At 36.9% G+C, this 22,943-nt stretch overlaps 1 protein-coding gene, 1 long non-coding RNA gene and 2 other non-coding genes across 6 annotated transcripts; all 4 read left to right on the forward strand.

Moving 5' to 3' along the window:
• Positions 1–6: 6 nt before the first annotated feature.
• On the forward strand, positions 7–22,943 carry LOC127843596 (60S ribosomal protein L13-like). Its single transcript, XM_052373279.1, has 5 exons — positions 7–135; positions 6,827–7,086; positions 7,689–7,862; positions 12,993–13,149; positions 22,816–22,943. Exons 2-5 carry the CDS (start codon positions 6,841–6,843, stop codon positions 22,896–22,898), a joined length of 660 nt encoding a protein of 219 aa, XP_052229239.1. The 5' UTR covers positions 7–135; positions 6,827–6,840; the 3' UTR covers positions 22,899–22,943.
• On the forward strand, positions 13,157–22,808 carry LOC127843597 (uncharacterized). Of its 3 annotated transcripts, none has more exons than XR_008032226.1 (3): positions 13,157–15,521; positions 16,269–16,866; positions 18,188–22,808. It is a non-coding gene; the product is annotated as an uncharacterized LOC127843597 (long non-coding RNA). The 3 variants fall into 3 exon arrangements; XR_008032228.1 differs by having other exon boundaries at positions 13,157–14,989; positions 15,575–16,866; XR_008032227.1 differs by having other exon boundaries at positions 13,157–14,936; positions 15,522–16,866.
• On the forward strand, positions 15,486–15,703 carry LOC127846805 (small nucleolar RNA SNORA73 family). Its single transcript, XR_008033686.1, has one exon. It is a non-coding gene; the product is annotated as a small nucleolar RNA SNORA73 family (small nucleolar RNA).
• On the forward strand, positions 20,936–21,154 carry LOC127846797 (small nucleolar RNA SNORA73 family). The gene has a single exon (XR_008033678.1). It is a non-coding gene; the product is annotated as a small nucleolar RNA SNORA73 family (small nucleolar RNA).

Raw genomic sequence — 22,943 nt, forward strand, 5'->3', positions numbered from 1 at the left:
TATTACGTCCGGTAAAAAATTGGAAAGGTATTAATAATGATCTTTTCTGTAAATAAAATCTTTGTGTAATTTAGATTGATAACTTAACCAATCTGTTTACACGACTTCCTTTTCCGGTTGGTTGTTGTAAGAAAGGTACTGGAAAATGTCTCTGCTCAATATCCCCAGTTTATCAATAATCTTTGTTACCAATGCTGTAAATAACGTTTTCGTTCCATTATGAGACTAATAAAGATAATAAGCAAATGTATATTTTAATGACATGTACTAATTACTTGCATGAAATAAACAATTTAAAATAGGTGACCGAATTGACGTGACCGTTTACGTTAATTTTATTGTAGTGGTGGCAATACTAAACATACTGTCAGTTCTGTGTTTTACGTGGAAATCATTCAAGAAAGCTTCGATATTTACATTTGTTACTTAAACATGCAGTTGTTGAGCGTTACAAGTTTATTTTGTTGAAGAAGTTGCAAATTCATGTATGCTACATGTTTACATGTATCCTTTACCATTCATTCAGATAGAGATTGCAGATCAAAGGTGTTCAGTTGTTAAACAACTGTTTTTAATATCGTTAAAAATTGGCGAGGTTGCCCTTATAATTATCATAAATTGCCATTCACATTGTCAGTACTTGAAAGTGGATTCAAAACAATTGTTCATTGGTTGTGTTGACTAAAATATAAACATAACACCATGCTTATCCTTCTTTCCTTTACAGTACAGTCCACGCGTTTTCCCCAAAAACGTGCTCCCTCCGCGGGGTTTTTCTGCTAGCGAGTGTTTACGCAGAGTTGGAAAGCGAGGTGAACTCGCTCAAACGCGCGGCATTACTTTAGCCTAGCCGTTAAATGCAGAGCCTAGCCAGTAAATGCAGACAATTTCCATTCTTATCAGTGATATCTGGATACCTGGATCGTAGGGCCATAATTTTAGCGTTAAAGCTATCTTGGCCCGTCCTATAAAGGTGTTCTTGTAGGTTTCTCACAATTGATATATTACTAATTAATGTCATTGTGCGCATAACATGATGGTACAAATTTTTTAACATTCCATTTTTCCTTGTTCAGTCGGGTTTTGAAAATTTTCACATTATTTGAAGAAATAGTTTCTTCACTCAAGACTGTTCCAAAATGAAATAGCTCTAATTGAGAATGATTTTAATTTGATGTTCTTCTTGCACTTTGGTGTTTGGAGTTTCAATGAATGACCAGGCAAATCATTTTGTGAAACAGAGAACAGTTTGTCCCAATTCAGACTGTAAATATTGTGCATGGATTTGAACACTTGTATCATATCAGCTCTATCACGTCTATACTCCAAGGTGACAAGACCAAGTTCCTTCAATCTCTTAGTGTAAGGAAGGTGAAACAAGTTTGGCACAATTTTGGTAGCTCTTCGTTGAATATCTTCAATTTTCTTATATGTTTTTTCAAATGTGGACACCATACACTAGATCCATATTCTAATGTTGGTCAAACAAGCGATTTGTATAAATGATTAAACATGTTCTTGTCAAGATATTCAAATGTTCGGTGTATCAATCCTAGGATTCTTTGTGCTTTACATGTGATATTAGAAATATGTTGATCAAAATTGAGCTTATTATCAAAAGTTATTCCCAAATCTTTCTCGTTTGTCACAGATTAAACATAAACAAAGTTTCTATCCTTCTCTCTCATAGAGTATCTGAACACTTCTTCATTACTTCCTTTTTGAAAGACATTACATTTATCGGCATTAAAGGACAATTTCCACTTTTCACTCCAGTCACAAAGTTTGTCAAGATCAGCCTGAAGCTTTTCACACTCTTCAATATTGGGAACTTGTGAATATAATTAAGTATCATCAGCAAAGATTTTCACTATTCCAGAGACAACATCAGGCAAGTGAGTCATTGATAAAGTAGAGACATAGAATTGGACCTAGTACACTTCCTTGGGGTGCTCCACTTACTACATCAGCCCATGAAGAAACAGATGAACCAACCCGTACACACAGGGCTTAACACTAAGGCATGTCCGAACGACATTCACTGCCTATACCTAGGTCCGGGCTAGCCAATGTCCCAGGAACATGCCCGACCGGTCGTGTGTATTTTGGGCGGGACTATGTGTTCTATATCAATTAACTGTGTTTTAAATAAGCTTTTCAAAGATGCAGGAATTTTAATACAGTATGATCATTTGACAATTCAATCCCAGAGTGAAGTTGGAGACAACAAAGGATCGTATCTCGAAATATATTTGGAACCCCCTGATTGCAATCAAAATGAGGCCGACAATTCAGAAAATCCCCGGCGGTTTTCCTGGTAAAACACGTCAGTACAGGTTTTTAAACCGAAGTCCTCTAGATACGGTTTTTGATTGGTTTCCTCAAAATGACGTGTTTTCTCGATAAAAATACCTTTTAAACTAAAAGCCGGGATCGCCCAGGATCGTCCGGGATCGACATAAATACACAGTTACTATAAAATTATTAGTTATTTATCAATTTTAAATAATTTTAATTTGTTTAATCGATTGGAAGTGTTTTGACAATATTTTTCATGCAATTCAATTAGCAAAACTAATAATGATGGTTGATCTTTTAGTAGAGAGTTAACCCTGTACAATTGTTACGACTACCGTAACACGTTATTTTGTGACACCTAAGATTCACTTACTATTTTTTGTCGGACGGCAACGGCGGCAATCCATGTTAATAAAGGTTTTAACATTCATTTCGTTGTTTTAGTTTGGCTTTCCGGTTGGGGATGGGGGTTCCTTGGATCAGAAAAGAAAAGGGAAGGAGGAAAGTAAGAGAAAGTATGAGGGGAAAAAACAAGGAAATTTCTCCCGAAATGGCGTGAAGATTACAAATAGATGTCTTACGTAGATACTAGATGAATATTGAATTCTTTAGCATTAGTAAGGCAAGCTCATAAGAATGATTGAATCATAATTGCGCATCTCCACGCACAAGAAAATACAAGTTGAATGATAAATATAAAGGTTTTGATAATACTTGGGTCAGGGCACATGAAAGATTGGTCAGGGCTAGTAGGTTCTGCATTTACTAGCCCAAATGGGCTAGTTGAAAAAAAAGTTAGTGTTAAGCCCTGACGCACTGTGTCCTGCTATGTAAAAAGTATTTCATCCAGTTGAAAAGTTGACCTACAATTCCCAGTTTTTTCAGCTTAAACAGCAGAAAATCACGAGTAACAGGATCAAACGCTTTAGCAAAATCAAGATAAATAATATCTATTGGTACTACAGAGTCTTGCATATTTGCCCATTCATAAAAAAATTCTAGAAGCTGAATAACACAAGAACGTCCTGACATGAAACCATATTGAGCATCTGCAAAAAGTCTGTTGGAAACCATATGAACTGTTAATCTTTCTCTAATTAATTTTTTCACAAAGCTTGCATACAACTGATGTTAAACTAACAGGTCTATAGTTTGATGGGTCCTTCGATAGCCTCGCAACACCGCGTTAGCAGTGTGCTACTGGGCATGCAAAAAAATAAAAACATTGTAATTAAAAAAAATTTAAATACTGTGGCATATAAAAATACAGATAATTGTATAGAAAATTTATACATATAAAAATTATGTTTTTTAATTCACAGAAAAGTCTACAATATGAATGAATATACGACATGTGAAGCGTTTTGACAAATTAATATTTAAATCATAACAAATATAACACAAGAATAAATTTTCCGTAAAATTTCCAAATGAGAATAATAATTAGCAATCCGAAACTCACTATGATTTTTAATGTTAACACAACATTTACAAATGCTTCCAATATACAGTCATCATGTATATTTCCAGACAAAAGCGCGCAAACATTATGCTGCAATGTACAAGGTCAAGGTATACTCCTGCAAAGCGTGCTTGTATTGATTTTTTTATAACCTACCTACAAAGGGAAAATAAATGCATTACTATGATTAGTGAGCAGAGAATTGACTTTGTTCTGACAATTCAAACCATTCCTTATGCATTCGTTGAACTTGTTTACTTGAGTAAGTTATGCCTTCAGACAGGAAGCGGCTTTCTTTTGATAACGTCAAACTGTCAATTCACACAGATTTGCGAGACTTTTAATAGGGTCCTCGGTCATTTGTTTACATGTTCAGTATAGAAAAAACACCTGCTAACATGAAAACTTTGGATTAAATTATCAAAATAAAAACAATGTTGCAAACTGTGATTATATTAATTGGTAAGTATCAGTTTAAAGACGTTTTGTTTGTCGTAAATCAACGAGTTTTCTTTACAACAACAACTACTTCTACAACCACGTCGTGATTGATTTTTTTTTTTAAATTGTATATATTTAATTACATGTACTTGAAATAAATGTAATTTTATTTGAAAATCAGGAAGTCAAACAAAGTTAAATTGATTGTTATCTCGTTAAACACAGAGTTTCCCCCGCGTTGCTAACGCCGAAGGCCACCGCGTTGGCTTTTCAATTTTGCTGATCGTTAACCGCGGAGTCCCAAATCATGCAAACACGTATCGCAGGATTTTCTTAACCTCCCTCAGAGTTACTGCACGCAGAGTAGCGAGGGAAATTGAGGAAAACGTGTGAACTGTACTGTAGTTTCATTCCTTCCTATAGATTCGGCCACATCCATATTTTGGAATTATTGAAATATTTTTGGTTAAGCTTCAGGTAATTAAGGAACGACTACAAATAATGATGAATTATGGCCCATTGTTTTTTTTTGTCTACTGTAGAATATATGTCTTCAAGCGTCCAAAATAAACAACTGCACACTTTTGTGCAATATTATGATGTTCCAATACAATATTGCAAATCGAATTCCACAACATACTGAAAATCAAAAGTGGAACTCATTTAGATAAATGGCGCAATGATGAATTTCTGATTACAAACTAGAGTCGCTGAATATCTGTTGTGGATATTGTAACTTCTGATGTGCCTTGACCACATCCCTTAACCCTTTCAGTGCGGGAACCGAATTTTAAAGGCCTTTGCAAACAGTTTGGATCCAGATGAGACGCCACAGAACGTGGCGTCTCATCAGGATCCAAACTGTTTGCTATTCTGATAGTATTCTTTGAAAAAAAATCGAAGAAAATGCTAATTTTAGAAATTCAGCAAACGACATTTTTGCAGACGACAATTTTCCCAGCATGCAAAGGGTTAAAGCTTATGAAACATGATAATTACTTATGAAAATCTTTGGTTTTAATTAAAGCGTTACTATATCAGGATATAATTTATAATGCACCTCCCATATCTATCAACATCTAATTAACTTCTTTCAAACATGACTCCCGCAGGCTCCAAGTCAGATTGACAATCCAACAGAACTTGTCAAGAAAATGTTATTGTTTCAAATTTGATGAATAAATTGATTATAACTATTGGGTGCAAATGTGGTACATGGCTGTTCATGTTTGTACTAACTACTTGTATAATTGCAGCTTAGACAACCACCATGTCTCCCAGCTACTTGTATAATTGCAGCTTAGACAACCACTAGGGCTGCAACAATATACCGGTATATCGCAATACGCAATCCGCATATTGTATTGCGATATGATTTTCATCATACCGGTACGAAAATTTTACAAAAATTCATTCACATTTCGTCCAGAAAAGCTATCTGAAATAATGATAAAAAGGTAAACAAAACAAAGCAGTGTAAATTATTTTTTACGTAAAAAAAGCATTCTAAAAAGTGTATTATACGGAGTAGCGTTGTTACATGGGAGCATTCATTCGATGATTTTGAACAGATTATCCTTGAATTAATTGCGCACAGCTGTAAATGTTTCGTTCGATTCTGATTTGAGAATTATTTGTAATCCGAATTTCGGAAACACGCTTCCAAATTTGAATGCTAACGCGACAATAAAAAATTATAGCGTCAAATAAAAAGTGCTTTATCCTTTGTCTCAATAAAAAGCGCGCAAAAATTATACAGACATGTAGAACGTCTCATGGAAAGTATGGGTGTATTTTGTGTTGTATAAAAACGGGAGCATCACGTCAGCTGAATTACGCATGTTCAGTGGGAAAAACGCCCCGGTTGGACGTTATTTCATCACATCTTTAAATAGTAACAATTGCAAAAATGTATTTGATACTTAAGAAAATTTGCGAATGTTTGTGTTTCTTATTATTCTTGAGCACATTTATAGTAAATATTTACCAGAATTTGCTTTAAAATTGGAATTTATGGGATTATTGGGTAATTGGCAAGTTATAATTTTGGTACAAGTTAGCAATATATTGCGATATATTGCAATACAGGTTTTTGAACTGAAAATATATTGCAATACGGTTTTTGGCGTATTGTTGCAGCACTAACAACCACCATGTCATCCAGCTACTTGTATAATTGCAGCTTAGACGACCACCATGTCTCCCAGCTACTTGTATAATTGCAGCGTAGACAACCACCATGTCTCCCAGCTACTTGTATAATTGCAGCCTAGACAACCACCATGTCTCCCAGCTACTTGTATAATTGCAGCTTAGACAACCACCATGTCATCCAGCTACTTGTATAATTGCAGCCTAGACAACCACCATGTCTCCCAGCTACTTGTATAATTGCAGCTTAGACAACCACCATGTCATCCAGCTACTTGTATAATTGCAGCTTAGACAACCACCATGTCTTCCAGCTACTTGTATAATTGCAGCTTAGACAACCACCATGTCTCCCAGCTACTTGTATAATTGCAGCCTAGACAACCACCATGTCTCCCAGCTACTTGTATAATTGCAGCCCAGACAACCACCATGTCTCCCAGGCGAAACAACGTTATCCTTGTATAATTGCAGCCTAGACAACCACCATGTCTCCCAGGCGAAACAACGTTATCCCTAACGGGCACTTTCACAAAGACTGGCAGATTCGAGTGAAATGCTGGTTCAACCAGCCAATGAGAAAGAAGAGGAGGATGGCAAAGAGAGTCCAAAAGGCTAGAAAGATTGCCCCTCGCCCAATGGCTGGTCCCCTTAGACCAATTGTCCGATGCCCGACATTTAAGTACAACACCAAGGTCAGGGCAGGACGTGGATTCACTCTCCAGGAACTGAAGGTTACCTTTTGATTTATTACACTGGTTGAAGGTTGAACTGTGCTATTGTGTAGTGTTTCACTTCTGAAAGTTTGCAAGTTATTTTATTACACACAAACTAATAAATAACTTTTTTTATAAATACCCATAGTTTGCTTTTAAATCTCAAATACATGTATGAAATGGTGTAATTAACAAGTCCCTGAAATGCAGTTTATGTAATATTTCTTTCGTGTGTTTGAAAAGCACTAAGATAATATTGAGTTAAGAAAACAAATGCTGCATTCTGAACTCTTTTTAGCTGTTTTTTGAGAAACACAAGGTATTGTCATAGCCAGCTCGTTATGCCATCCGCCGTTGGTATCATGCTAAAACTTTAACATTGGCTCTAAAATCAAAGTGCTTCCACCTACAATTTTGAAACATCACATGTAGCTGCACCTTGATTGAGTTTTACACGCCACACCCATTTTTGGGTCAATAGGTCAATGGTCAAGGTCACTGTGACCTCTAAAAAAAAATCTGACAAGTTTTCATTTATTCAAAACTTAACCAGCAGCCAAGCGTTGGCACCCGTTATGCGGTACTCTTGTTTTAGTTCAACACTTTTTGCGTCCCATCAGGCAGCTGGCATTTTCAAGCGACAAGCCCTGTGCATTGGTGTAGCTGTGGACTATCGCCGTAGGAACCACTCCATGGAGTCCCTGCAGCAGAATGTTCAGAGGCTCAAGGAATACAAGTCTAAACTCATCCTCTTCCCCAAGAAACAGAGCAAGCCTAATAAGGGTGATGCTACAGTAAGTCTTTGTTGCTTACATGTTATTCATAGCAGACTTCAAGAAATGTTTCTGTCAGACAATACATTAAACAAATTATAATTTTTGACAACCCTTTGGGTGCTTTCTGATTGTGTCTGACAATAAATATGAATAGTTTTGAACTGAATAGGTAACATGCATGTGTATGTGGCAGATTGACCAAATATCTTACAAGAGTCCAACCCAGTCAGATGATATAAGGCCATTCCAAGGTTTTGCAGAGGTTACCTTGCAACTAGTAAGATTGACAATTTCATGTTAATTTGCACACTTAGAGTGGAAAGTAGTTAATTTAATCCACATTTTTCTGATGTCAATTTTACGTGATTCTTCAATGCATAACTTTGAGAGTTATCATTTGAACCAGTAAATACTGTAAATCCTCGTATATTATATGCCCTCGTGCATAAAACGTACCCCCGAGTTTGGTCAAAATTCATCAGTAAAAATTGAAAATCCGAGTAAAATACGCTTTAAAAAATCAGTGTCCGAAATCGGCCATTTCCGAAAAAGTGTGTTTTCAATATATTTTTGTGTTGTGAAAATAGCAAATCAATTTGGTGTTTTCAACTATCTGTTTCACAGTAATACCCCGGTATATTGATCGGGATGTGTTATAGTGCTGTTGTTATGTCAGTTGCATAATAAATATCTCTTGTCTATTGTTGATATTACCATTGATTGTTACCGATAACACACGGGCCCCTTGCTGACATCCAAGTCAAGCAGTCATAATTACAAAAGAAAGAAGCAGAGACGCTGTTTTTTGTTTTCACATTTAATTCAATTTGACAATATTCGGGAGGATAATAATTATAATAATAAAGTAATAAGAAGACAAAATGGTTACTTCTGTTTTTATAGTTGTCTAGATAAATTACTTTTCCGAAGTGTTACAAACTCGATACTTAAATATAACTTAAGGCCAAAAAAAAAAATAGTCTTGGTTCAGGGAACCCGACCGACCCTATTTTTTGCCCCCGACCCTAACGATTTTTTGGGCCATGGAAAAAAATCTGATGGCGAAAATGCTAAAATCTCGTAAAATTTCATTGAAAACAGCCACCATTTAAACCTGGATTGGTTTTCTATATTTTTAACCAGGTTTTCCGAGGGAAAAAACTGGTTATTAGATTGGCGAATGCGGGCGGGCTGGCTGGCTGGCGGGCTGGCTGGCGGGCAGGTGGAACAAACTTGTCCGGGCCATAACTATGTCGTTCATTGTCAGATTTTAAAATCATTTGGCACATTTGTTCACCATCATTGGACGGTGTGTCGCGCGAAATAATTATGTCGATATCTCCAAGGTCAAGGTCACACTTTGAGTTCAAAGGTCAAAAATGGCCATAAATGAGCTTGTCCTGGCCATAACTATGTCATTCATTGTGAGATTTTAAAATCATTTGGCACATTTGTTCACCATCATGGGACGGTGTGTCGCACGAAAGAATCACGTCAATATCTCCAATGTCAAGGTCGCCACGACTAAAAATAGATTTTTTTTTAAACAAACTTACAAAGGGGGTTAATTTTGTTTGTTCATTTCAAAAGTTCAGTTTGAGTTTTCTCCCTTAATCAGATTTTTTTTCCACAATGAAAACCTGGTTTTGTGACAATTTTGTCCCTTGTTCTCTTTGTTTCAATGAAAGTGTTCGCAATTTGAACAGTGAACAAAAACCGGTCTGCACCTGTATACGAGACATTGCTTGACCTTATTGTTATTGAAGTGCGCATGCTAGCTGGCCAATCAACATTGAGCTCGCTTACACATGAAATAACGTTGTTGAATGAAATGTAAAAATGGGTGGAGCTATGGAGTAATATTCGGTAATTCATGCGCAGACACTGTGCACTTTGAATACACAGTTAAAATTGTCGTCTGCAAACAAAATAGCGGCCGGTCGCAAATGTCGTATTATTAAAGATTAAAAATGAAAAGAAGCGTGACAATAATTTAATTATTTCCAAGCTGTCTATTGATCTGAATTTAAAAGTGATAATTAAATAATTAGTTCTATGTCGATGATGTTACAACTTTCTGTCAATTTCCGATCAAATGAAAAGATGATAATTAATTAATTTGTTTGTTTTACTCGCACACTATGCTAACTGACAGCAGCGTATTTTAATCAAATGAAAATGTGAAAAACACGCGCGGTTTAATTGTAATTAAAGTTTTGTATTTTTAACACATAGGAAGAGTCATTCATCTAGTCTACTATAAAAATGGAATAAACCACTTTGTCTCTACAGTCGCTAACATGGCGTCTTTAACCTTAAAGCGTCGTTGGACGAAAAAGAGTCATAAAAAAAAAAAATTAAAACACAAAACACTAGAGCATTCCAAGAGTCATGGAAACTTGACAACAATTGGCTTCGCTTTGATAATGAATCAAAATCAATGTACTGTGACGCCCTTAGCCTGTACAAACCAATAGCAACATTCAAATTTATGTACACTGCTCACTTCCTGTGCGATGCGCTCAAACCCATTGCCATTTTATAAAAAAATGTACCAGAAGAAAGACTTGTGCTATTCTGAGGTTACCCTCCTTTTGACAGCCACTATTCAGACTCTTGAGCACCTGTCGGAGACTAGGTCAGGTCTCATGATGAAAAAAATTCTGAAGGTCACACCCCAAACACCAGAGACTGATAAAGATGGCTTGTTCACTTTTGAATATGAAGGTCACACTATTACAGACAAACAAAAAATGGTTGGCTCAAAGAAATTTTGGGCCAGCGCTAGCCCTGAAGAAGTGCATAAAGAGCTAGGAATATTGAATAATATACAACGACTAAATACCACATGTGCAATGTTAATCATTTGGTCAGTGTTTAAACGATCATGGGTGCATTAACTGACCCTTTTTCACCCTGAAATCAGTCGACTGGTAAAAAAAAAAAAAAAAAAAAAAAAAGAAAGAAAAACCTACCTACCCTCCTACATTTTTCTGGCCATGTTCCCTGAACCAAGACTATTTTTTTATTTGGCCTTAAATACAATTTAACCACTTGTGTTTTTCATGAACTCTTTAATTAAAAAAACGCTGCTGTAATCAAGGCTAGTTTGGGAGTAAAAAAACAAATTAATTTTCACCTTTTAATTTAATTCGGAAATCAACAGACAGGTGTAATAGACTATTAACATCATAAAACTAATTATTTGATTTCCACTTTTTACTTCAGATATGGTAAATATGCGGTAGAAAGATAAATAGTGGTCAGCTAAGAAATATTTATTTACGGATATTGTCAGTTATTTTTTTTTCATTTGCTAATCTCTTTATACGACTTAGTGTCCAGTCGCTATTTTGTTGGCAGACGACGATATTTACAGTGTATTCAAAGTATACAGAATCTGCGCATGAATGACCCAATTTTATCCGATAGCTCCTCCCATTCTCATGTTTCATTTGACAAGGTCATTTCATTTGTAAGCGAGCTCAATGTTGATTGGCCAGCTACCATGCGCGCTTCAATAACAATAAGGTCAAGCGATGTCTCATAATCGGGTACAGACCGGGTTTCGTTTACTGTTCGAATTGCGAACACTTTTATTAAAACAAAGAGACAAATATAGAAAACCAGTCTGATATAAATGGCGGATGTTTTCAATGAAATTTTACTAGATTTTCGCATTTTCACAAATAAGATTTTCATTGAGGCAAATTCTCAATATTTTCGCAAATGACGAACGACAGCGCAAGCCCTGTTGCACCCCTTTGATGTAATGGTGTAGTTCAAAATGGCTGCCATGAAGCGAATAACAGCGATTAAGTTGAAAATTTGTTGTTCTGCTCTAAACTCGTATATTATACGCACCCCCTACTTGAAGAAAAAATCGGCAGGTAAAAAGTGCGTATTATATTCGTAGATTTAGGGTATAATGAAATATATCATTATGGGTCATAAATAATTAAGCTGTAAATAGTTTAGTATACACTGTATGATTGCAGATGAACTGCATTTACTGAATTTGATCAGTTGGAAATTTCAGTAGCCTCTTCGGGCTTTTTTAAGCAGTGTTTCAATGAGGTTCAAAATCCTGATTGTTAGATTAAGGTATAACATGTAGGCAGTGTCAATCAGGTTTTTTCCAGTCCATAATATTAGTCTGTATCGTAATGAACCTTTCAATATAAGAAGCTTACATGGAGACTTGGGGCATGCCTGGTCAAGGTCACAGTTTGTAAAAGTGGAACAACACTTTCCACTCAATTATGTTTGGATGGAGATTCACTGAAATTTTGTGGGCAGGTAGCTTACATGATAACCTAGCTTAGAATTGCTTATGGGTTGAGTCTTAGTCAAGGTCAGGGTCTCTGTAACTTAATTTTGAAAATTCAGTGTTATAAAAACAGAAAGAAAAACAGCCTCTTAATAAATTCAGTTTGTATGGAGGTATTTTTCAGAAATTTTGTTTATAGGCAGATAACATGCAGGCTTACATTGGGATTTAATTTGGAGCTACTCGGGTCTCCTAGTGTTCCTAATATAGAAATACTGTTGCTAAAGCGAATGATGATTTCACCAAATCAAACTAGAGTCTCTGAAATTTATGCTGAGATATGTGATGTCTGAAGCTTTAAGCACTCAGTAGCTGAAATCTTTTCAAAGTCATATCAACACAAATTTATCATTGGTTTATACATTGAATAACAAGGGTGTGATTTCTGCTCTTTTGAAGTGATTTCCTCCCTTCACATGTAAACTGATTTTATAAATAGCCATTTATCTAGATTGATGTACAAATGAAGAGTTAAATTGAACCATGTGGACCTGAGCTGGTTTTACATCGCTGCCCTGATGATGTGTAACCCATTGTGTCTTGTTCTGTGAAAATTGGGCAAAATGCATGTACGTAAAGTGTCGTCCCAGATTAGCCTGTGCAGTCCGCACAGGCTAATCAGGGATGACACTTTCCTCTTTAATTTTCTTTTTAAGGAAGTCCCTTTTTGCCGAAAATCTAGTTTAAGCAAAAAGTGTTGTCCCTGATAAGCCTGTGCGGACTGCACAGGCTAATCTAGGACGACACTTTACGCACATGCATTATGCCCAGTTTTCTCAGAACACGAATCTTATTGTGACATCATGTGTGTCCCTCAGGAGGAGGAGATCAAGATGGCCACACAGCTGAGCGGTCCCCTGATGCCCATCACACAGCGGGTTGTGCGTGAGAAGGCCCGCGTCATCACCGACGACGAGAAAAGATTCGATCCCTACTTCTCCCTACGACAGGCTCGCGCAAATAAACGATTACAAGGTAAAGTGGGGTCTTAATTTGTTTGTCCTTTAAGAGTCTGCAAAATTTCCGTGGACACCCAGACTATAAAAATGCTGGAGTTCCAGGAAACATTTCCTTAATGTTAAGCCTCTTGGTCTGGAAAAAAACCAGATGTCCAGTACTTATGATTGATGACCTGCCATTGACGTTGAATTTGGGCCATTAATACTGCCAAATAAATATTGTTTTTAAAGCAAATGATGATTTGACCAAATCAAACTAGAGTCTCTGAATGTACTGCTGAGACATGTCAGATCTGAAGCTTTGAATAGTCAGTATTGGTTACAAACTTTTACTTATTTCTAGCTGACTGGCCTCTGAACTTAAATTTGGGCCAGTACTTGTTATAAATTCAACACGCTTTGTGATCAGAAATGATTTTGGTGCTTTGGCAGAGACTGGTAAATTTAGGTTGTCACAGTAAAGTTTAGGACATGATTGCATAATGGCTGTTGTGTTTGCCTAGCGATCATGATGTCTGTGGTCGATCTATTTTCTGGAAGCAATCTTAACATCAAAGAATTCTTCCTGGAAATACATACTATATTAAGTGCTTCATTCCACCTGGAATATCTTATGCAAAGCCTTCTACCTGGGATACATACTGTATAGAGTGCTTCAATCCACGGGAGATTTGTATTCTATTGAGTGCTTCAATGTTTCAGTATTTTTTTTTTTACGCAACACTTTCTGATATTGATCTACATGGCTCGAAATTAACACTCGCACACTCGCAAAATGCGAGTGAAAAAAACAGATTGCGAGTTAAGTTTGAAGCCACTAGAATTTTTTTGCGAGTGAAGAAATAGTGAAAAAAAAGAGTTATATTGCTAAATGCGCTCAATGCTAAACCGCAGGTCAATTAATAGAACGTCCGAATACTCATATGCGGAAGCTCGCACCTTGTATGTAGACTGGTATACTTATAGTACATATATGCGGATGGTATTGGTACAAAGATAATGAAACAGTCGATTATCCACACATGTTCACTATAAAAGACAAAAAACCTGAATAGTCATGTCGTCGAAGCGAAATTTAACTAGTTTCTTTTTGCCCACAGATTGAAATAACAATAAGAAATATAAAGCAAAGTTAACCGTTGAGATGAGAGAAAAAAACGGAAATTAAATTCTTCCACAAAAACAGTGAAAAAGTGGGAAAAAGAACTTCATATATAACACCAAAACTTGTGGTTGATGTCATATTTTATTTAGTTTTAATAGTACTAAACTAATGTCCAAACTTGCTTTTATTTATGTTTCCAGCAAAATTTGCGAGAATGTTTTTTGATTTTGCGAGCTGGTATTTAAGCTGCTCGCAATGTTTTGCTAGTAGAAAGAAAAGTTAAATTCCAGCCCTGACAGATTTTTGGTATGTGAGTCTACGTACATGACCTGCAGATAAAGTGTGAGCTTGGTTCTTGTTCATTGATTTTTGTTTAGTCTTGGGCCTTTGACTGAAATTTTATCTATAATAACCATTTTCCGGAGTTTTTTTTACGATATGTCTTCGGATAATGTGCTGATTTTGGTATTTGAGCAAAAACATCCCATGTACACCAGGCGTACCAGAAATTTTACAATTTGGGTGGAAAAAGAAGGTTATGGGGTTGGGGAACAAAGTATTTATTTGCTAATGTTTATAAGAAGAAAACCTGCTAAACATGTCAAAACAAACTAATCTTTCCATGAAGTTAATGAACAATCTGTGTATTAAAAGTATTAATATCCATGTAGACAGTGTAGTGTGCCTGGTTCGCCCAGGTACTCTCGCTGTCGTGTGGCGTATGGGAGCTGAATGTCCTGCTGGACTGGAGGTATATTCCCGTTCCACATCATGGTACATCAACTGGACCCCTTGTGGGTTCAGGCCGTGTATATTCCAGAACCTTCCTAGAGCTGCTAGTACAGCTAGAACTAAGGGGACTAGCCATACATGGAACACTAGCTTTTATTGACTGTATTGAAAAGGGCTAATTTGCATAAAATAATACTTCAAATGTGGCCTTTTGCGCCTCCCAAATATGTTTAAAGTCATGGTTTTCCCCCCACAACCTGAGTGCAATGGGTTTTAGAGAGATGAAAGATTTGCTGGCTAGATATACTCCCATATAGCTCTATAAGTGAATATATTATTTAAAGAAAAAAACTACATTTATTCTCAATTTAGAAGTATTTCTTAGAGAAAAATCAAATATACCAATTTCTTAATATTAACTATGCGGCTTATCCCAATTCAAAGGGGCCATTCCCAAAATCCATCCAAAGTTCATACTGTTTGAATAATCCTTGTATTACAACAATACAAGACTATCCATGTAGACAGTGTAGTGTGCCTGGTTCGCCCAGGTACTCGAGCTGTCGTGTGGCGTATGGGAGCTGAATGTCCTGCTGGACTGGAGGTATATTCCCGTTCCACATCATGGTACATCAACTGGACCCCTGTGGGTTCAGGCCGTGTATATTCCAGAACCTTCCTAGAGCTGCTAGTACAGCTAGAACTGGGGAGATAAGCCATACACGGAACACTTGCTTTCATTGTCGGTATTGTAAAGGGCTAATTTGCATAAAATAAAATTTAAAATGTGGCATTTTGCGCCTCCCAAATAAGGCAAAAGGCAGTTTTCCCCCACAAGCTGAGTGCAATGTGTTTGAGAGAGTTGAAAATCTGCTGGCTTATAAGAGTATATATTATTCCTTTCTTCTATTTGACTTAAAATTTAAGGCTCCTATTTGGCCCGGTTCCCAAGGGAAAAAGTTTATATTTTTTCCAAATGGGCCCTTAAAATTCCCATTTGAAGGTTAAAAAAAATAATATTTTATTATATATTTTTGGAGCCCAAAATTTAGATCATCTCCCATCTAGCTCTATAAGGGAATAAATAAAAAATAACATTTATTCTCAATTTTCAAGTATTTCTGAGAGAAAAGTCAAATATACCAATTCCGAAAATTTATTCCAAACTACGTGGTTTATCCCAATTCAAATGGCCCATTCCCAAAATCCATGAAGTTCATACTGTATGAGCAATCTGTGTATTAAAAGCCTAACCATGTATATCCATGTAGACAGTGTAGTGTGCCTGGTTCGCCCAGGTACTCTCGCTGTCGTGTGGCGTATGGGAGCTGAATGTCCTGCTGGACTGGAGGTATATTCCCGTTCCACATCATGGTACATCAACTGGACCCCTGTGGGTTCAGGCCGTTTATATTCCAGAACCTTCCTAGAGCTGCTAGTACAGCTAGAACAAAGGAGACTAGCCATACATGGAACACTTGCTTTCATTGTCGGTATTGTAAAGGGCTAATTTGCATAAAATAAATTTAAAATGTGGCATTTTGCGCCTCCCAAATAAGGCAAAAGGCAGTTTTTCCCCCACAAGCTGAGTGCAATGTGTTTGAAAGAGTTGAAAATCTGCTGGCTTATAAGAGTATATATTATTCCTTTCTTCTATTTGACATTCTTTATCAAAAGCTGAAGCTGTGGCAGTGTTGATTTTTAACCAGGTTTTCCGAAGGAAAAAACTGGTTATTAGATTGGCGAATGCGGGCGGGCTGGCTGGCGGGCGGGCGGAACAAGCTTGTCCGGGCCATAACTATGTCGTTCATTGTCAGATTTTAAAATCATTTGGCACATTTGTTCACCATCATTGGACGGTGTGTCGCGCGAAATAATTACGTCGATATCTCCAAGGTCAAGGTCACACTTTGAGTTCAAAGGTCTAAAATGGCCATAAATGAGCTTGTCCTGGCCATAACTATGTCATTCATTGTAAGATTTTAAAATCATTTGGCACATTTGTTCACCATCATGGGACGGTGTGTCGCACGAAAGAATCACGTCAATATCTCCAATGTCAAGGTCGCCACGACTAAAAATAGATTTTTTTTAAAAACAAACTTACAAAGGGGGTTAATTTTGTTTGTTCATTTCAAAAGTTCAGTTTGAGTTTTCTCCCTTTATCAGATTTTTTTTTCACAATGAAAACCTGGTTTTGTGACAATTTTGTCCCTTGTTTTATTTAAAATTTAAGGCTTCTATTCGGCCTGTTGCCAAGGGAAAAAAGTTTATTTTTTTCCAAATGGGACCTAAAAATTCCCTTTTGAAGGTTAAAAAAAGAATATTTTATTATATATTTTTGGAGCCCAACATTTAGATCATCTCCCATCTAGCTCTATAAGGGAATAAATAAAAAATAACATTCTCAATTTTCAAGTATTTCTGAGAGAAAAGTCAAATATACCAATTCCGAAATTTTATTCCAAACTACGTGGTTTATCCCAATTCAAATGGCCCATTCCCAAAATCCATGAAGTTCATACTGTATGAGCAATCTGTATTAAAAGCCTATCCATGTATATCCATGTAGACAGTGTAGTGTGCCTGGTTCGCCCAGGTACTCGAGCTGTCGTGTGGCGTATGGGAGCTGAATGTCCTGCTGGACTGGAGGTATATTCCCGTTCCACATCATGGTACATCAACTGGACCCCATGTGGGTTCAGGCCGTGTATATTCCAGAACCTTCCTAGAGCTGCTAGTACAGCTTAAACTAAGGAGACTAGCCATACATGGAACACTTGCTTTCATTGTCGGTATTGTAAAGGGCTAATTTGCATAAAATAAATTTAAAATGTGGCATTTTGCGCCTCCCAAATAAGGCAAAAGGCAGTTTTTCCCCCACAAGCTGAGTGCAATGTGTTTGAAAGAGTTGAAAATCTGCTGGCTTATAAGAGTATATATTATTCCTTTCTTCTATTTGACATTCTTTATCAAAAGCTGAAGCTGTGGCAGTGTTGATTTTTAACCAGGTTTTCCGAAGGAAAAAACTGGTTATTAGATTGGCGAATGCGGGCGGGCTGGCTGGCGGGCGGGCGGAACAAGCTTGTCCGGGCCATAACTATGTCGTTCATTGTCAGATTTTAAAATCATTTGGCACATTTGTTCACCATCATTGGACGGTGTGTCGCGCAAAATAATTACGTCGATATCTCCAAGGTCAAGGTCACACTTTGAGTTCAAAGGTCTAAAATGGCCATAAATGAGCTTGTCCTGGCCATAACTATGTCATTCATTGTAAGATTTTAAAATCATTTGGCACATTTGTTCACCATCATGGGACGGTGTGTCGCACGAAAGAATCACGTCAATATCTCCAATGTCAAGGTCGCCACGACTAAAAATAGATTTTTTTTAAAAACAAACTTACAAAGGGGGTTAATTTTGTTTGTTCATTTCAAAAGTTCAGTTTGAGTTTTCTCCCTTTATCAGATTTTTTTTTCACAATGAAAACCTGGTTTTGTGACAATTTTGTCCCTTGTTTTATTTAAAATTTAAGGCTTCTATTCGGCCTGTTGCCAAGGGAAAAAAGTTTATTTTTTTCCAAATGGGACCTAAAAATTCCCTTTTGAAGGTTAAAAAAAGAATATTTTATTATATATTTTTGGAGCCCAACATTTAGATCATCTCCCATCTAGCTCTATAAGGGAATAAATAAAAAATAACATTTATTCTCAATTTTCAAGTATTTCTGAGAGAAAAGTCAAATATACCAATTCCGAAATTTTATTCCAAACTACGTGGTTTATCCCAATTCAAATGGCCCATTCCCAAAATCCATGAAGTTCATACTGTATGAGCAATCTGTATTAAAAGCCTATCCATGTATATCCATGTAGACAGTGTAGTGTGCCTGGTTCGCCCAGGTACTCGAGCTGTCGTGTGGCGTATGGGAGCTGAATGTCCTGCTGGACTGGAGGTATATTCCCGTTCCACATCATGGTACATCAACTGGACCCCCTGTGGGTTCAGGCCGTGTATATTCCAGAACCTTCCTAGAGCTGCTAGTACAGCTTAAACTAAGGAGACTAGCCATACATGGAACACTTGCTTTCATTGTCGGTATTGTAAAGGGCTAATTTGCATAAAATAAATTTAAAATGTGGCATTTTGCGCCTCCCAAATAAGGCAAAAGGCAGTTTTTCCCCCACAAGCTGAGTGCAATGTGTTTGAAAGAGTTGAAAATCTGCTGGCTTATAAGAGTATATATTATTCCTTTCTTCTATTTGACATTCTTTATCAAAAGCTGAAGCTGTGGCAGTGTTGATTTTTAACCAGGTTTTCCGAAGGAAAAAACTGGTTATTAGATTGGCGAATGCGGGCGGGCTGGCTGGCGGGCGGGCGGAACAAGCTTGTCCGGGCCATAACTATGTCGTTCATTGTCAGATTTTAAAATCATTTGGCACATTTGTTCACCATCATTGGACGGTGTGTCGCGCAAAATAATTACGTCGATATCTCCAAGGTCAAGGTCACACTTTGAGTTCAAAGGTCTAAAATGGCCATAAATGAGCTTGTCCTGGCCATAACTATGTCATTCATTGTAAGATTTTAAAATCATTTGGCACATTTGTTCACCATCATGGGACGGTGTGTCGCACGAAAGAATCACGTCAATATCTCCAATGTCAAGGTCGCCACGACTAAAAATAGATTTTTTTTAAAAACAAACTTACAAAGGGGGTTAATTTTGTTTGTTCATTTCAAAAGTTCAGTTTGAGTTTTCTCCCTTTATCAGATTTTTTTTTCACAATGAAAACCTGGTTTTGTGACAATTTTGTCCCTTGTTTTATTTAAAATTTAAGGCTTCTATTCGGCCTGTTGCCAAGGGAAAAAAGTTTATTTTTTTCCAAATGGGACCTAAAAATTCCCTTTTGAAGGTTAAAAAAAGAATATTTTATTATATATTTTTGGAGCCCAACATTTAGATCATCTCCCATCTAGCTCTATAAGGGAATAAATAAAAAATAACATTTATTCTCAATTTTCAAGTATTTCTGAGAGAAAAGTCAAATATACCAATTCCGAAATTTTATTCCAAACTACGTGGTTTATCCCAATTCAAATGGCCCATTCCCAAAATCCATGAAGTTCATACTGTATGAGCAATCTGTATTAAAAGCCTATCCATGTATATCCATGTAGACAGTGTAGTGTGCCTGGTTCGCCCAGGTACTCGAGCTGTCGTGTGGCGTATGGGAGCTGAATGTCCTGCTGGACTGGAGGTATATTCCCGTTCCACATCATGGTACATCAACTGGACCCCCTGTGGGTTCAGGCCGTGTATATTCCAGAACCTTCCTAGAGCTGCTAGTACAGCTTAAACTAAGGAGACTAGCCATACATGGAACACTTGCTTTCATTGTCGGTATTGTAAAGGGCTAATTTGCATAAAATAATATTTCAAATGTGGCCTTTTGCGCCCCCAAATATGTTGAAAGTCATGGTTTTTTCTCCGTAAGCTGAGTGCAATGGGTTTTAGAGAGATGAAGATTTGCTGGCTTATAAAAGTATATAATTTTCCTTTCATCTATTTAACATTCTTTATCAAAAGCTGAACTTTTGGCAGTATAGATGTTTTTCTTTAAAATGTAAGGGCCCTATTCGGCCCTGTTCCCATATACTTTTCCCAAATTGGACCTAATAATTCCAATTTGAAGGTTAAAAAAACTAATATTTTATTATTTTTTTTTTTAGATTCCAACATTTAGAAAATCTCCCATCTAACTCTATAAGTAAATATATTATAAAATAAAAGTACATTTATTCTCAATTTTAAAGTATTTCTTAGAGAAAAATCAAATATACCTACATATATTCCTTAATACTAACTATGCGGTTTATCTCAATTCATAGGGGCCCATTCCCAAAATCCATGAAGTTCATACTGTATAAATAATCCTTGTATTACAACAATACAAGACTATCCATGTAGACAGTGTAGTGTGCCTGGTTCGCCCAGGTACTCTCGCTGTCGTGTGGCGTATGGGAGCTGAATGTCCTGCTGGACTGGAGGTATATTCCCGTTCCACATCATGGTACATCAACTGGACCCCCTGTGGGTTCAGGCCGTGTATATTCCAGAACCTTCCTAGAGCTGCTAGTACAGCTAGAACTGGGGAGATAAGCCATACATGGAACACTTGCTTTCCTTGTCTGTATTGTAAAGGGCTTATTTGCATAAAATAATATTTCAAATATGGCCTTTTTGCACCTCATAAAGTATGTTGAAATTCTTCTTCCCACTCCCCCCCCCCCCCCCCCCCCCCAATTTTTTTTTTTTTAAATGAGTGCAATGCCAGGGATGGTTTTAAAAAGCTGAATTGTTGGGAATCGACTATTTGCATGAGGGATTTTCTTGCCATTTAGGGTTTATATTATTCCTTTGATCTGTTTCACAAGCTTCAGCATACGCTTTTACAGTGTTTAAACATGCATGAAAACGATACTTTTGGCCCTGGTCCCATTCCAAAAATGGTAAAAAATAAACGGTGTTGCCAATACTAATTGTTGAGAAGCAAATGATGATTTGACCAAATCAAACTAGAGTCTCAGAATACACTGTTGAGACATGTCAGATCTGAAGCATTAAACAGTCAATATTGGTTACACGTTTGAAAATTGAAAACACTTTAATTCTCATTTTTGAAGCATTTGATAGCAAAACAGCAACAACACTCATTCCAATTTAACTATCAAGGCACTGAGGTGTTCATTGTTGTAAAATGTCGTCCTTGATTAGCTTGTGCACATTGCACAGGCAAATCCGTATGCACAGGCTAATCTTATTTGACATGCATTAAGCCCCATTTTCCCTGAAAGCAGCCAATATGTACAGATTTCAATGATAAACACTAGACTGGCCAATCTCGTCTTACAAGTGTTAAACACTATTAGTAATGTAAACCCTCTGCAGTGTACCAGTGGTGAACTGTAACCAGTAAAATGTGGAGGTTATCTTTCCATTTGTCGTCTGCTGCAACAGGCAGCGGTTGTCTTTCCATACCTTACCTAAGGCTTCTAATCACATACTGATTTGCAAAATATGGTTTGTAATATTAGTGTGAGCGTTATGCCGCACTGTTTCCCTATCCAAAGGGACCTAGACCCAATACAAAATGGCGAAAAAAAACACACTTGTGTCTCAAAAAGTCTGAGGCCAAAATAAAGCTAAATAACTGTTGTTTCTAGTACAGAAATACTGTTTCTAAAGCAAATGATGATATGACCAAATCAAACTAAAGTCTCTGAATGCACTGTTGAGACATGTCAGGTCTGAAGCTTTAAGAAGTCTATATTGGTTACTAACTGACACATAATGGCTAGACTGAAATGGCACCTATTACAAGACAAATGAACTTCTGGGGTATGTTAAAATTGTACATATACCAGCTTAATATATTACCTTCACAAAATTTGGCTTTGAAGTTATTATCTTGAAGTCATTGATTATTTTTATGTCTCATAGTCATATGACAGGCTTATCAGGGACGACAATTTCTGCCTAGACTGGATTAAATCCGATTTCATTCAGACAATATGCACATGCATTAAGCCCAGTTTTTCTCAAAATGCTGCTTAATAGATCTCGCTGAAGTTTAAGCAACTACTGTGGTATTGTCAGTGTTACATGTACACAGATAGAACAAGCCAGTTTTTGTACTGTATTGGTATTGTCACAACATTTGATGCAATCGTATGTCAATCAAGACGGACTTTGATGATGTACAGCATTGGATGCAAAATTACGCAGGTCAAGATTGAGCAGGTGTGGGTTGAACTCAGTGGTTGATGTTGTTTCTTCAGGTTTCAGAGCGAAGAAGGCCAAGCAGGCTGCCGCAGACGGTGTGGGAGGTGGTGAGAAGGGGAAGAAGAAAGATAAAGAATAGACATGGTGTTCCTTGTACAGCCAGAAATAAAGAGAAAAACAGTCA

The sequence above is a fragment of the Dreissena polymorpha genome, chromosome 9 (genome assembly GCF_020536995.1).
Source record: "Dreissena polymorpha isolate Duluth1 chromosome 9, UMN_Dpol_1.0, whole genome shotgun sequence".
NCBI lineage: Eukaryota > Metazoa > Mollusca > Bivalvia > Myida > Dreissenidae > Dreissena > Dreissena polymorpha.

Excerpts from the sequence above, each read along its gene's own strand:
- LOC127843596 (XM_052373279.1), top strand. The coding sequence starts at position 6,841 with ATGTCTCCCAGGCGAAACAACGTTATCCCTAACGGGCACTTTCACAAA. Across the intron at positions 7,087-7,688 it reads TCACTCTCCAGGAACTGAAG|GCAGCTGGCATTTTCAAGCG; the intron begins GTTACCTTTTGA and ends GCGTCCCATCAG. Across the intron at positions 7,863-12,992 it reads CTAATAAGGGTGATGCTACA|GAGGAGGAGATCAAGATGGC; the intron begins GTAAGTCTTTGT and ends TGTGTCCCTCAG.